At 34.0% G+C, this 13,652-nt stretch overlaps 2 protein-coding genes across 2 annotated transcripts; one reads left to right on the top strand and one right to left on the bottom strand.

Annotated features, from left to right (window-relative positions):
• Positions 1–2,106: 2,106 nt before the first annotated feature.
• Positions 2,107–5,577, top strand: LOC149392172 (HXXXD-type acyl-transferase family protein). The gene is made up of 3 exons (XM_089618796.1): positions 2,107–2,698; positions 3,214–3,747; positions 4,406–5,577. The coding sequence occupies exons 1-3, from the start codon at positions 2,222–2,224 to the stop codon at positions 4,922–4,924; spliced, it is 1,530 nt and encodes a 509-aa protein (XP_089474922.1). The 5' UTR covers positions 2,107–2,221; the 3' UTR covers positions 4,925–5,577.
• Positions 5,578–6,704: 1,127 nt separating this feature from the next.
• On the bottom strand, positions 6,705–8,834 carry LOC149392171 (serpin-ZX-like). The gene is made up of 3 exons (XM_089620835.1): positions 8,719–8,834; positions 7,998–8,395; positions 6,705–7,608 (listed from the first exon to the last, which is right to left on the bottom strand). The coding sequence occupies exons 2-3, from the start codon at positions 8,367–8,369 to the stop codon at positions 6,817–6,819; spliced, it is 1,164 nt and encodes a 387-aa protein (XP_089476961.1). The 5' UTR covers positions 8,370–8,395; positions 8,719–8,834; the 3' UTR covers positions 6,705–6,816.
• Between the last annotated feature and the right edge of the window lie 4,818 nt (positions 8,835–13,652).

Here is a 13,652-nt window from a genome sequence, read left to right as displayed (position 1 = left end):
CCTAGTTCCGCCCCTGTATATATATATATATATATATATATATATATATATATATATATATATATATTACATTATATAATACTTTATGAGCTTTATTTGTTAACGATTGCTGGTCAAGAAAGATGTTTACATGAAAATGATATTTTTCCCATATTATATATATATAGATAGGGCCGGCCTTATTTTTGATCATTTAGGCCATAACCTAAGGCCTCAAATTTTTAATGGAAAAATAGTCTTGAAAAAACCCCAATTTTTTTTTTAAAAAAAACCTCAAAAATAAAATTATTATATATAAAACCCAATTTTTTTATAATATATTTTATATGTTTTTAAAATAAAGGCTTCAAATTTTATTTTTGCTTAGGCCCGTAGTTACTTTGGACCGGCCCTATATATATATATAGAGAGAGAGAGAGAGATTTGACGATGTGTTAGATTTTATTTCATGATCATATATATATATATATATATATATATATATATATATATATATATATATATGTGTGTGTGTGGATGATATACGCTCGTTGTGATACTGACGTAAATTTAAGCATTCCCACTCATTTAAGTAAAAAAAAAAATCTACAATGAGAAAATATGATAAGAATATATACTAAATGCATGTCTCTTATGTTATATACATTAATACAGACATATGCATGCAGTATTATGTAGTTTTAATAGCTGACACAATTTCGAAAAAAAGGTAGCTGACTTAAATGGAAATGAAACTTGTTTATACCCTCATAGATATATATATATATATATATATATATATATATATATATGTATGAAAAACATTCACGTGATCATAATATCGCTAAGCTTAACAAGAATAACGAGTCGTCTAAGTCTTCTTATCTTAAGATAGTTTCCTCTATGTATCTCGAGAGGTAGTAATTCCTTAGACTGTGATTCGTTCAGATCATGGACTACGCAAAAATCAAAATGAATTAAGTCATTATTAGTACGTTTTACTGAAGATACTACTTGTTTGAATACATATTAAACTCCAACATTTAATGCGCTGTTTTTTTTTTTTTTGGACAAAACCAATTGATTATATAAATTATATATACATATGTATATCACTGTTTCAGTCTGTATACCAACATTACTATTCGTGTATGTATATAGCCCAGACCAGCTACATTTTTTGTCCACTCGGTGCGACAACTCCACATGAAACCCATTATACTCTGATTTGACATGCTTTCTTATGTCATAAAAAATTAGTACAATTATTTTGAAGCAATAAATTTTATTTGAAATTATTTTATGAAATAATATTAGTAATCGATCGATATATATTAAAAATACAAGCTTGGAACATGTAATTTTCATTAAAATAAACAATTCAAACTCAAATTGGCTGAATATATCAAAATAATAATAAAAATCATAATAACAATGATTAAAAGTTGATAGGCCGTTGATACAGAAAGCTTTATCTTCCATCTTTGTATACATATATAAAGAGCACAAATGCAAGGTAATGAAGCAACATTTAGTGAATATGGTTCGTGAATTGTTCAGTTCAGCACTACTAATTTGAAAGGTTAAACGTATAAATTAGGGTCCGAAAAAATGGGAAGACTCGGGTCCACGTACACGACGTGGCCGGGTCAAGACTTTAAAAATATTTATACACTACTGACCATTATGTAACACATGGCGACAGAATTCGATTGTTCTAGTGCGAGCCAGATAATATTACTATATATTACTACCGTGTATATATAGACCGTATATATCTCTCTCGTGTAAGACAACCAACCAGGATCATCATCATTAGATCATCACTACTTCTCTCTCTCTCTCTTTTCTTTTCTTTTTTTTTTTTATCACACAACACAAAACACAGTACCATGCAAATAAAGCCCTCTCAGATAACTTACTTTTCTTTTGTGGCACAAATTCATATAACTTACTCCTAATTATATTATATATGTTAATTACTAGCTGGCTAGTCACCATGTTTGTTCTCAGGAATCTAGCTAGCAATAATACACATATTAAAACATAGGTCATATTTATGACATATATCATTATACATCTATATATATATAGCCAAGCCCTCTCTTGTATCTCCTCATACACAAAAAAGAGAGGGAGAGAGAGAGAGAGAGAGAGACATATATATCTCTTTTGTTCTTACTTACTTTCACAAACGAAAAAACCCTCCATCGCTTTCTCAAAAATCATACATATAATTCATATGGAGGCAACGACGAAACACGATGTTGAGAAACCCAGAAACCCTAAACCAGTCTGGGTAACAAAAACCATGTCCGTACACCCAAAGATCACCTCGTCGCATAGTAATGACGAGAAGCTCATAATAAGCCTCTCGAACTTGGACAGACAGTGTCCAACGCTCATGTACTTGGTGCTCTTCTACGAAAGCCCTAATAGTAACGACGATAACGGTCGTGATTTGGTCAACGGGTTGAGAATCGGGTTGGAAGAGACTCTGGTGACGTGGCACCCAGCTGCCGGGAGGCTGATCGGAGAGCGCGATGAGCTCAATCTGTGGTGTAACGACGAGGGAGCGATTTTGGCGGAGGCCGTCACGGAGGCCAAGATCTCCGATCTCGGAGATCTCTCTCAATACCATCACTTCTTTGAGAGTCTGGTTTTCAAGCCCGCTTTTGATCGCGCCACTCTCACCGACATGCCTCTTGTTGTTGCCCAGGTAAGTATTTCATTTTTTGTATTATTTTTTGTTTTCATTGATTCCTATAGCATATATATCGTCATGATCCGTGGAAAGCCTTCTTGAGACCTCGAGGCTAGGAATTTTTTCTAATTACTCGTATATATAATTAATAATTTACTTTTTTCCCCCCCTCCGAGATTATCTTCCTGTGTAGTGTGTTCTCCTTGGCGTTGAGCCATAATTGTAACACTAATTAGCAAAATAGTCCAAATTTGAAGTTACGAGTATAGCTTAAATGATTGAAATCTAATACTACATGTCTTGACTATTCCACTATTTCAGTCAAACCTCGACTACCAAGCTTTTAATTCCAATTGCCTATTTAAATATATAACACCATACACACCACAAATATATAGAAAATTTCTCTTAGGAGAGAAAAGAAAATCAAAACAAGTTAATAAGGCTAAACTGATCTACATATGTCATCCTCTGAATTAAGCCAATTGTAGTACTTGATCGAGTGTTTAACATTTACATACATTTATTAGGTGACAAAGTTTGGATGTGGAGGGTACTCGATCGGACTCGGGACAAGCCACTCGTTGTTCGACGGGCCCGCGGCTTTCAGCTTCCTCTCGGCCTGGGCCTCCGCCGTCAAACAAAGCCCATCTCGGCCCGAGGACGACGTGTTCAACCCCGTCCACGACCGATCTACGCTCTTAGCACTGCCTGCCTCTCAAACATCACCAACCTCAAATAAGGCCTTTGATCAAAACCTAGATATGCCCTCTAGATCTAGTACTGCTGGTTCTGATGATCATAATAATAATAATAGTAAGATGAGGACTAGTAGTTCTGGTGCGGCGGCGATAGATCACCTGCTTCAGTTGATAATGCAATCAGCTGATAATGACAATATTACTAATATTAATAACGATGATGATGATGATGATGATGAGTTTGTTTTCAAGACGTATCATTTGAGCGGTTCTTTTGTTGAGGGTTTGAAAAAGAAGGTCTTGGAGGAGGATCCTTCGTTTTCTTGCTCTTCCTTTGAGGCTGTTGCTTCTCTCTTGTGGAAGGTCAGTTTTTTTTTTTTTTTTTTTTTTTAATGCTGTGTAGTTTTGATATATGGAAAATAAATGAACACATAATCAGAGAGACCACATCCTTTTTAGTTACTGGTATTATTATTGTCCTGTTTGATATTATTTATTCTTCCTTAATCTATGCCCTTTTTGCATGTTTTGTTGATTAAAAAAAGAATATCTTCTTCCCATCCCTTGACATCTCTATATATACATAATCTCCAACTTAATACTGCCAAAAACAAAATAGACGTTATTATTTATATGTACCATAAATTCGGCAATTTGTTTCCAGGGCATCAAATAATAATTAGTTAAAACTAAGCAATCACATATTTATGTCAAAGGATGTTGAACTTTCACCTGCTATGGAATAATAGAAAGAACTCGGACTAGATATATAGTACATAGGAATGTTTTTTAGGATAAAAGGCCAAAATATGCAAGTTATTCACGTAGACATATTTGGAGTCTTTATTTGTTTTTTTTTTTCCTTTTCGAATTTCTTTAGGCGCATAAAATGTAATGCAATTTTAGTCACCTCTCTAGGAATATGTAATTCATGTTTTTACCATAGATTTCAAAAACCCTTGTTAGACTTTATGCATGATCTAATTCTTTTCCATTTATAATATTCTTCATGTGTATATAGGCAAGGACAAAGGCAATGGGGATAAAGAAGGAAGCGATGGCGTGCCTGCAATTCTCGGTAGACACTCGAAAAAAAGTTTCTCCGCCGCTCCCGAGCGGATTCAGCGGCAACGCGTACGTGCTCGCCTCCGTGGCCGTCCCCGCCGGAGACCTCGCCGGAGATAAGCTCTCAGACAAGGCCGTGATCGAGAAGATCAGAGAGGCCAAGGACAGCGTAGACAACGACTACGTTCGGGCGTACATGGAGAGTCTAGGGCTCCAAGCACCCGATCACAACTCGAGCTCTCCGTCTCTCCCACCACTCAAAGCCCTAACCCTAGTCTCTGATTGGACCAGAATGCCCTTCCACACCCTCGACTTCTTCTCCGGCGGGCCCGCCTTCGTCGCGCCGCTCGTCCCGCCCATTCCTCAGGTCGCCTACTTCATGCAGAGCCCGAGAGACCCACGCGCCGTCGATGTTCGGATCGGGATTTCTCCGAACGCCATAGGGGCTTTTTCGTCATACTTTCTTAACTATTAGAAACAACGATAACCTCTTTATTTTAAGCACTCGTGCCTTAAATGATGATGATGAGATGAGTTCGAGTGAAAAGTGAGAATAAATAATGAAAATGGAACAACAACAAAAAAATATGGTAATAGTAATAATGATGTTATCGAGTCTTACTAATCTGATTTACCGAGTTTGGGTGCAGCTGATGCGAGAGCTAATAATTCAATAATGCTATTTTTTTTTAATAAGCTCAATCGTATAGAGAGCTATTAAGTTAGTGGCTTAATTAGTAACAATTTGATGATCAGTTAGTATCCGAAATTCCGGTCGAGCCACTTTTAATCACTTTCACTTTTGGGGGGTTTTTTTTTTTTTTTCTTCTTCTTCTTTTTTTTCTCTTTCTTTCTTTCTTTCAGGGTTTACTTCTCTCACTAAATTGGTGATGGACGAGATAGAGCGAGAGACAGAGCTAGTGTGTATAATTAATTAGGATATCTAAACAAATCGTTAGGGAGTGATTATATATGTATAATGTATTCTGATATGTCTGTTTTCTATCATATATACTGAGTTGTCTGTGAATATGTCATATGTGGACTGTGTCGTTTGATAACGCAAAGTTCGGAACAACTGAAATAGAATGTCATTGGAAACTTCGTAAAATAATCATCTTCCTTCTTTTTCTCCGATCATACATTTGGTGGGATCTTTTACATTTAAACAAAATAAAGAAAAAAGCGAAATACATAAAGCCTTGAAGCTAAATTATGAGGCCTAAAGCTGAATTTTAAAATAATATGACAATCCAATGAAACCTAATACGACAAATTGTTAAAAGGCTTCGGCAGTTTGTCCCTGATGTCCAAATTGCTAAAAGGCGGTCTAGCTGCACAATTCATTTACTTGTAGCTCAAGTCCAATTTGGAAAAAAAAAAAAAAGTGAGCATAACTTGATGAAGAGAAAACGTCAATTTCGCACCATTTTTTTTTCAATTCTTAATAGGCGAGAGAATTTGATGTTGGAAATACTTCAGTTTTTAGGCGGATGGATCATTTACTTGATTGCTTAGGTCACAAGTTATCCTGTAATTATTTCTCTCTATTGAGTTAAAAATAGAGAAGCATAACTGTAGATGAGAGTTAGAGAAAGGAGAGGCAAGAGTATATCATTATAAGAAAGCCTAGAGCACAAAAGAGAGAATTTGTTGAGTCTGAGCTTGAAATGCTTTTGAAAATTTGTTGAGCGCTGGTAAATGCAATGACATTGATCATTCAAGATATTGATATATGATTGGTTTTCAAAGCTCAACGCGGTCATATTGACCGAACCAAGACAAACTATGTGTATTTTTCATACTTGTTGTACATTCGTCTCATTTTGTTTGTTAGATCACTTAGCTTGTCTCACAAGAATCTGGTTACTAAAACCACGAATGTCTAACTAAGAACATTAGCTAACGTAAAAAAAAAAAAAAAAAAGTTTATCATCCCAACGTGGAGTTCCGGCCAGAATAATTGAATTTGAATAATTGACCAATTGAGCTTTCTAAGTTATATACCATATCATGATGAGTCATAATTCTTAAACAATCTCATTGCGTGGAATCGAAACGCTGGACAGTAGTTTATGGATTTTAGCTGCGACGTTACCTATTTTGCACATTTTATGATAATAATGACAAACCATTGCTATGTTAAATCTAACAAACTAAGGAAAATATTAGACGAAAAATAATCCATTGAAAGCGACTAACCATTGTCGGGAAAATTGGCTACACACATATAACAGCAGATTTTGTAAATTGAACAAGCACATTGAAAGTGGATATAAGACTCAAAAGTAGGAACTAACAGAAATATTACAAACCCGAAATAGTGATGCCATTTCAGGGAGATGAATTTGTCCAGCAAACTGATCTCTACTGAAGTAGCGGATTGACCACGTGGCCGCTGAAGACGACCGTTTTGGTTATGTCTTCTCTGATCAAGAACATGAATGGGTGGTCAGCAACAAATTCAATCGTTTCTTCCCCGTAACCCCAACACCCCTCTATGGCCTTGGCAACCGTGGCAGCCGCGGCTTCGGTGCCTTCCTCGTTGACTTCGATCACCGACTTGTGGAATATCTCCGAAACGAGGAGTAGTTGACCGACAACAGGCGAGTCAACCATCTCCGAGAGACCACCTTCCATGCAGAGAGGAGCCGAAAGTCCCATGCCTTTGAGAATATCCGAAGCCTCGAACCCGAACGAGATCTTGAACTTTGGAATCATGAACTCGCCAACCTTGATTTCTCGGCGCGGAAGATGGCGATCGAGGAATCCGGGCTCGGAGCCGGCTCTGTGGACCAAAGCAGAAAGCCCGTCCCTGGCATCTGGAAGAAGGATGTACATCGTGAAACGGCTCTTCGTGTCCTTTCCATGTTTGTAAGGAAGCCCGAGAACTTTGAATCCTTTGTGAACTGCGACGAGTTGGTCTTTCCAGTCGGTCATAAAGGGCACTGTGACCGAGCTCCCATTAAGAAGATGAAAATCATCATACGTAGTCCACGAAGCATCGAACTTTTCTCGCCACTCTCCTTTAAAGCACAGCGCATTCGCTAAGATGAACCTCACAGTCTTGTCAACCGAATCAGGAGGAAGAAGGTTCTTGACAAGGCCGTTGGTTTCTTTCTCAGCCCATGAATTCACTTCTTCTAAAATCTCAGGAGCCTGAAGAATAACAACAGTAATCAAAACAAGATTCTACAATATGAAGATGCTTTAAACAAAGCGAACAGGGTACTTGAAACGAAACAAGGTTTCTTAAATAGTTTGTAAAATAAAACGAATGTATTTACTAACAATTTTTTTAGACACTAACTCAATGATACAACCAAAAAGGGAAATATCATTGCACGGTATATAGAAATATGACGGCACAGTTCTAAACATCTTTCACTAATGATATGAATATGTTACAGTCACTAAACAGAACAAATCATATCGAAACAGAAAAATGGAATTTGATATCTAATTTGGCAACAATTTCCTCAGACGAATTAAAACTTCATTTGAAATTTTATTGAAAAGGAATACAAAAGAATAGAGTCTTCGATTACCTTCTTGGCAAAATCAACTTGAGAAATAGCTGCTTTATAAGAACTTTCCAGAACCTGCTTGAAAGAATTTTTGAGAGCAATAGACTTCTCAACCAAAACGCTGTTGACGAAGGACAATCGAGGCCCTCCATCGAGGCTTCCATCGGAGAAGACGACGGAGACGAGCTCCGACGCGAAGGACCTGAGATGATCTGCAGATTCGAAGCCGAGGAAGGAGAGAATCTGGTCCAACGTGTGACCTTTCGAGCCGGCGGCGACGAGAGCGAGGACCACGTTGATCGACGCCGGGGACAGAATTACGTTCTTGTCCTTGCCTTCGGTCTCAAGGACGTGCTTTGAGAGCCGCAAAGCGACGTCGGTCTGGTTGATCATGGCTTCTCTAGTGTTAATGGTTACTCCTGAAAAGAGAAAGAAAACTAATTAATCAAACCTGTTTCAATGAAACTTTGGGAACAATTAATCGAACAGGAAGAGGGAAATGGAAAAAGATAACAGAACTGGTGCAAAAATAAAAAATTAAAAATAAAAACAGATCCGAAAGACTGGGAAAACAACCATGAAAACAAAAAAATAGAAAAAAAAAAAAAATTACGCAATAGGAGCACAAGAGAACTCAGGTTAGTTTCTTGAGAATTGTTGCAGTATTGAAATAACATATTTTTACACATGCACGGTTATAATTTGAGGAAAAATTCGCAGAACAGAGAAGAAGAAATCAGACCTTGGGGATGAGCTTTTGACGGCTTAGACAATGGAGAATTTGGTAGATTGTGGTTTCGCTGTGGTTGAAGAACAAGAATCAGCGTAGTAGGGTTTATATGGACGTGCGAGTTAAAGATTTAGACATTTAATCTGTACTAGGAAATCAAATAAAATCTAATTTGAAACATTCTTGAAAAAAGAAAATAATAGAGTCGTTTACCTTGTTCGTGAATTCTGCAACAACAACAAAAAAAAATAAGAGCTTCGAAACGGACAAGAAAACTTCTCACGAAGTTTAATTAACCAATTTCAATGATATGGAAACTATCAGTCTTTGAGAGATTTTTAAGATTTCTTGCTATGAACATTAAGAATTGAAATATTTGAAAGCGTCGAAGAATGAGGAAGGTAGTTAAATTAAATGGATTCACAATTAAATTAGGACTCAAGCCGCGGGAAATAGGGGTGTCGTTGCAGGATAATAGAAAAACGACTACAAAGGATTGAAAATTGTGTCGTTCCAGGATAATAGAAAAACGACTACAAAGTAATTTTTTTTAAAACGCAAATAAATAAATATAGTGGCTCTAAAGTTTTTATAATAAAAAAATAAAATTTTAAACTATAAACAATCCTTGATGTTTACAGAATAATTTAATTATTTTATTCATATGTATTGCAAATGATGAGGCACAATTCAAAAAACCGCCCAAATCGATGTCTACAAGTACAAGTTTTAATAAGTATAACTCATGTATGAATAAATTTTGATGGGTCCTAATTTTGACCCGAGCGAATGAATATATTAGGTAAAATTAAATGAAATAGACATCCTAATTAAGTTAGAAAATAAAAAAAAAAAATGAACTTCTTATTTGCAAAATATCTAAAATATACTTTTAACTCAAATATGGAAAAAAAATAAAAAAAAAAATAAAGGTATGTAAAACTTAATTTTTAAAATAAAAAATTATTTTAAAATCTATCATTGAAAAAATATTGAATTTCATCTTAGTTTATCAGAAATTATCATAATTAAATAAAATTAAGATAAATTAAGGAAACAACGACTTTTGTTTGCAACGACTATTAAAAAGTGTGTTAGATCAAATTAATTAAAAAAATACAATAAATTACGATAACTTTAAGCTAATTTCGGAACAACTAAAGTAGAATATCATTGGAAACTTCTTGCGGCATCTTCCTTCTTTCTCTCCAATCATATATTTGGTGAGATCTTTTACATAAATAAATATGACAATCTAACAACGTAGTCAATTTCAGACATATTTTAAAGGAAGTATCCAACGTTTAGTAAATTTTGTAATCTAGCCATTTACAGAAATAAAAAGTTAGAAAATATCAAAATACACTTATGTAACATAAATTATAAAAACCAACTACTAGTTAACGTTTTAGTCAACCAAAAGTTATCACGTGTAAAATAAACAGAAATTAATTAAAATTAACCCAAGAAAACTTAATATCGCAGCTAATTGGACTACAAAAAAAGAAATAAAATATTATGGAATAAAGAGGATGAAGTTAACATGTATTAAAGCTGCATTATTTGGGTGCGACCAAAACGAAAATTTAAAAGGTAATTCATTATGAAAATTAATACAAAAATATAATATGTAACCGTGCAAAAATATAATAGGTAACTGTGCAAAAATAATTAACCCACTTTCTCTTTCTTCTCAGTTAACAAAAGTTTCTCATCTAATGTCTAATATCACGTGTAGAATAAACGGAAATGTACTGAAATTAAACTAAAAAAAACTTGATATCGCAACTAATTAGACTACAAAAAAGGAAAAAAAATATTATGGAATAAATCAAGTTAACGTGTATTAAAGATGCATTATTTGGCTGCGATCCAAACGTTGGCTACATGTTTTTGTTCAGCCGATTTTAATAAAGGTTAATGTAGTAATTTGTTAAATAACTAAGGGAAAATATCAAGAGTATCCCTTGTGTTTAATCAAAATGCGAGATTTATCCCCTCTATTTCTAGAAATATCAGACATATCCCTCCAGTTTAATATAAATGACATATACATCCCCTAAATAAATGTTATATTACAAATATCACCCTTTTTCGTTTATTTTTTACAAAAAAATAATTTGAAATCCCCTAAATACCCTTAATGAAATAATTTTTTTATCTTCTATTCTATATAAAAAAAAATTAAATTAAAAAATTTCTTAATAAAAAGTTAAGGTTTTTTTTTATAAAGAGAGATTTTGATTTTTTTTTAATAAAATAGTAAATAAATATTTATTCTATTAAGGGTATTTTGAGGAGTTCAAATTATTTTTTTGTAAAAAATAAACGAAAATGGTAATATTTGTAATATAACATTTTTTTAGGGGAGGTATATGTCATTTATATTAAACTGAAGGGATATGTCTGATATTTCTAGAAATAGAGGGGATAAATCTCGCATTTCGATTAAACATGAGAGGTACTCTAGATATTTTCCCAATAACTAATAAAGTCACGTCATCATTTGTGGCTACATTTGAAACTTAAATGAAACGTTGTCTAGATTGCAATATCAACGTTTTAAGTGACTTAACCAGTGTAATTTTTCAATAAAATAAGGGAAAATAACACATTTATACCATGTGTTTTAGTGAAATGTCGACTTTAACCTTTGGTTTTCAAAAATGTCGAGATCATACCTTCTGTTTAACTAAAATAACGAAATTATACCATGTAATAGATAATAGTGTCACAAATAATCTCCCTTTCATTGATATTAACTCTTATATAAGAAAAACATAATCAAATCCAAAACAGTATCCTAACTTTCAAATTTCCAATTTTGAAATAAAAATTATCTTAAATTGAAATTAAATAATAAAATTCATATCTTCCAAGAGATGACTTCATTCTGTGTTCGAATTGCAACTCTGAATCATGGGTTCTCTGTTCGAATCTTTAATTTTGATGACTATCAACTGTCGATTTTTACATTTTTGCATCTTTTTGCGTTCTTCACGATTTAGAGACTGTTGTTTATTTTTTGGTTTTTAAATAAATTACATATATGACACGAATGAATAAAGATAATTGGTGTTTACATATAAATATTATAGTCAACGTCAATGAAAAGTCAATAAAAAGAAGATTCGTGGCACTGTTGTATATTTCAGGGTATAATTTCGTCATTTTAGTTAAACAGAGGGTATGATCTCGACATTTTTTAAAACCAAAGGTTAAACTCGACATTTCATTAAAACACAAGGTATATATGTGTCATTTTCCCATAAAATAAAAAAAACGAAATACATAAGGCTTTAAAGCTAAGTTATAAAATAATATGATAATCCAATGAAACCTAGTATGACAAATAATATGTTTGAAATAAATAAAAATGGAGAAAATCTTCGCCAGCGAGGCTTCGGCAGTTTGTGCCTGATGTACATATTGCTAAAAGAGGCGGTCTAGCTGCGAAATTCATTTACTTGTAGCTCAAGTCAAATTTGAAAAAAAAATAGTGAGCATAACTAGATGAAAAGTAAAACTACGTCAATTTCCCACGGTTATTAATTTTGTAAGGGCAAACTAGCGACGTAGCCATTTTGAAACATGGTTTTTAGAATCTAGCCAACGTTTGGTTAATTTTGCAAAGTAGCCATTTACTGAAATTTACGGGTAGAGAATTCCTTATTTACCATTTTCCTTATAAGGTATAGATATAAGTACTAGCCCACGTTTGACTACTAAGAATTGTGTACACGTAATTAATATCAGCTGTTTTCACAATTTAGCCATTTAAGATGAGATTCGGCAGAGATTTCTTAAAAATAAAAGAGGAAGCTAAATCTTAATTAATGAATAGGTCAAATTCAGAACACGTCATGGCATTAACCGTTCAATTTTTGAAATCAAATTTTAAAAAAATAAATAAATGTTATGCGTGTGAAATTGGTATACCATTTAATGCCCGAAAATTCTCTCTCTTCTAACCGTGCATTGGTAAACGATTAAACGATTAAGGTGACAAAATTAACCGAAATCAACCAAGTGAAGTTGAATAAGGTGTAACATATTTTACAGAAATAAACCAGGTCTGAAATTAACAGAAATCAACCAAGTGAAGTTCAACTATTAAAAATCAAACTGAATTGAAAAACAAAAATCCAAAACATGGTTGTACTGAAAATGAAAGAAAAAAGATAAAATAACTACAATTTGCAAGAACGCTTATTATGTCCCGCTCGTCCACATTTTCCACATCTTTGATGATATGGATGAAAGGTCTCACTCTTAGCACGATATCGCTTCAGTTTCGGTCTTCCTGCTTGAACTTTGTGAATTGGAGGATGAATTAGTTGAGCTTCGGGAGGTAAGACCCAATCTCCGTCATGTTCAATTGGGTTAACGTCCATGGAATACGTAGCAACATAACCCTTTTGTGTGTAATATTGAGGTATAAAATCCATTGGCTTGAGATTCAACCTCCACAAAGCAGCAAAAGCATGCGAACATGGGAACAAATCCAATTGCCAAACACCGCATGAACAGGTCTTGTTGGCAACGTCAACAACCTTGTGAATAACCCCGTCGATAACTTCAAACTGGTCGGCATTGATCGGTTCCACCTGGACAGTGATAAATTTACGATAATTAACAGAAATTTACAAAATGCATGGAATTAACAGAAATTTACTGAAATTAACACTGTGACGCTTACATTCTCACCAGTGAAACGGCGATAACAATTCTTAAACACGAGAAAAAGTGGAAAGGGACGTTCAATTTAAGGCGGAACAGAAACAATTCAAATTTTGAATTGCGTAGCAAATTAGATCCAGTGAATAAATGTGAGCGACATATTTCATAATTTTAGCTTTAAAAAAAAACAAATCTAATCCCTAAAAAATGGGATATCTTCCAAACTGAAGTAACGTTGATATATTATTCTCCTTTCCATTAAATGT

This window comes from Urtica dioica, chromosome 7 (assembly GCF_054948205.1).
Source record: "Urtica dioica subsp. dioica isolate 48M chromosome 7, U.dioica_male_clone48M_v1_H2, whole genome shotgun sequence".
In the NCBI taxonomy this organism is placed as follows: Eukaryota; Viridiplantae; Streptophyta; class Magnoliopsida; order Rosales; family Urticaceae; genus Urtica; species Urtica dioica.
The sequence above is the reverse complement of the archived record's forward strand: the minus strand, read 5'-3'. Positions and strand labels throughout refer to the sequence as shown.

Excerpts from the sequence above, each read along its gene's own strand:
- LOC149392171 (XM_089620835.1), bottom strand. The coding sequence starts at position 8,369 with ATGATCAACCAGACCGACGTCGCTTTGCGGCTCTCAAAGCACGTCCTT. Across the intron at positions 7,609-7,997 it reads AAGTTGATTTTGCCAAGAAG|GCTCCTGAGATTTTAGAAGA; the intron begins GTAATCGAAGAC and ends GTTATTCTTCAG.
- LOC149392172 (XM_089618796.1), top strand. The coding sequence starts at position 2,222 with ATGGAGGCAACGACGAAACACGATGTTGAGAAACCCAGAAACCCTAAA. Across the intron at positions 2,699-3,213 it reads TGCCTCTTGTTGTTGCCCAG|GTGACAAAGTTTGGATGTGG; the intron begins GTAAGTATTTCA and ends TACATTTATTAG. Across the intron at positions 3,748-4,405 it reads TTGCTTCTCTCTTGTGGAAG|GCAAGGACAAAGGCAATGGG; the intron begins GTCAGTTTTTTT and ends ATGTGTATATAG.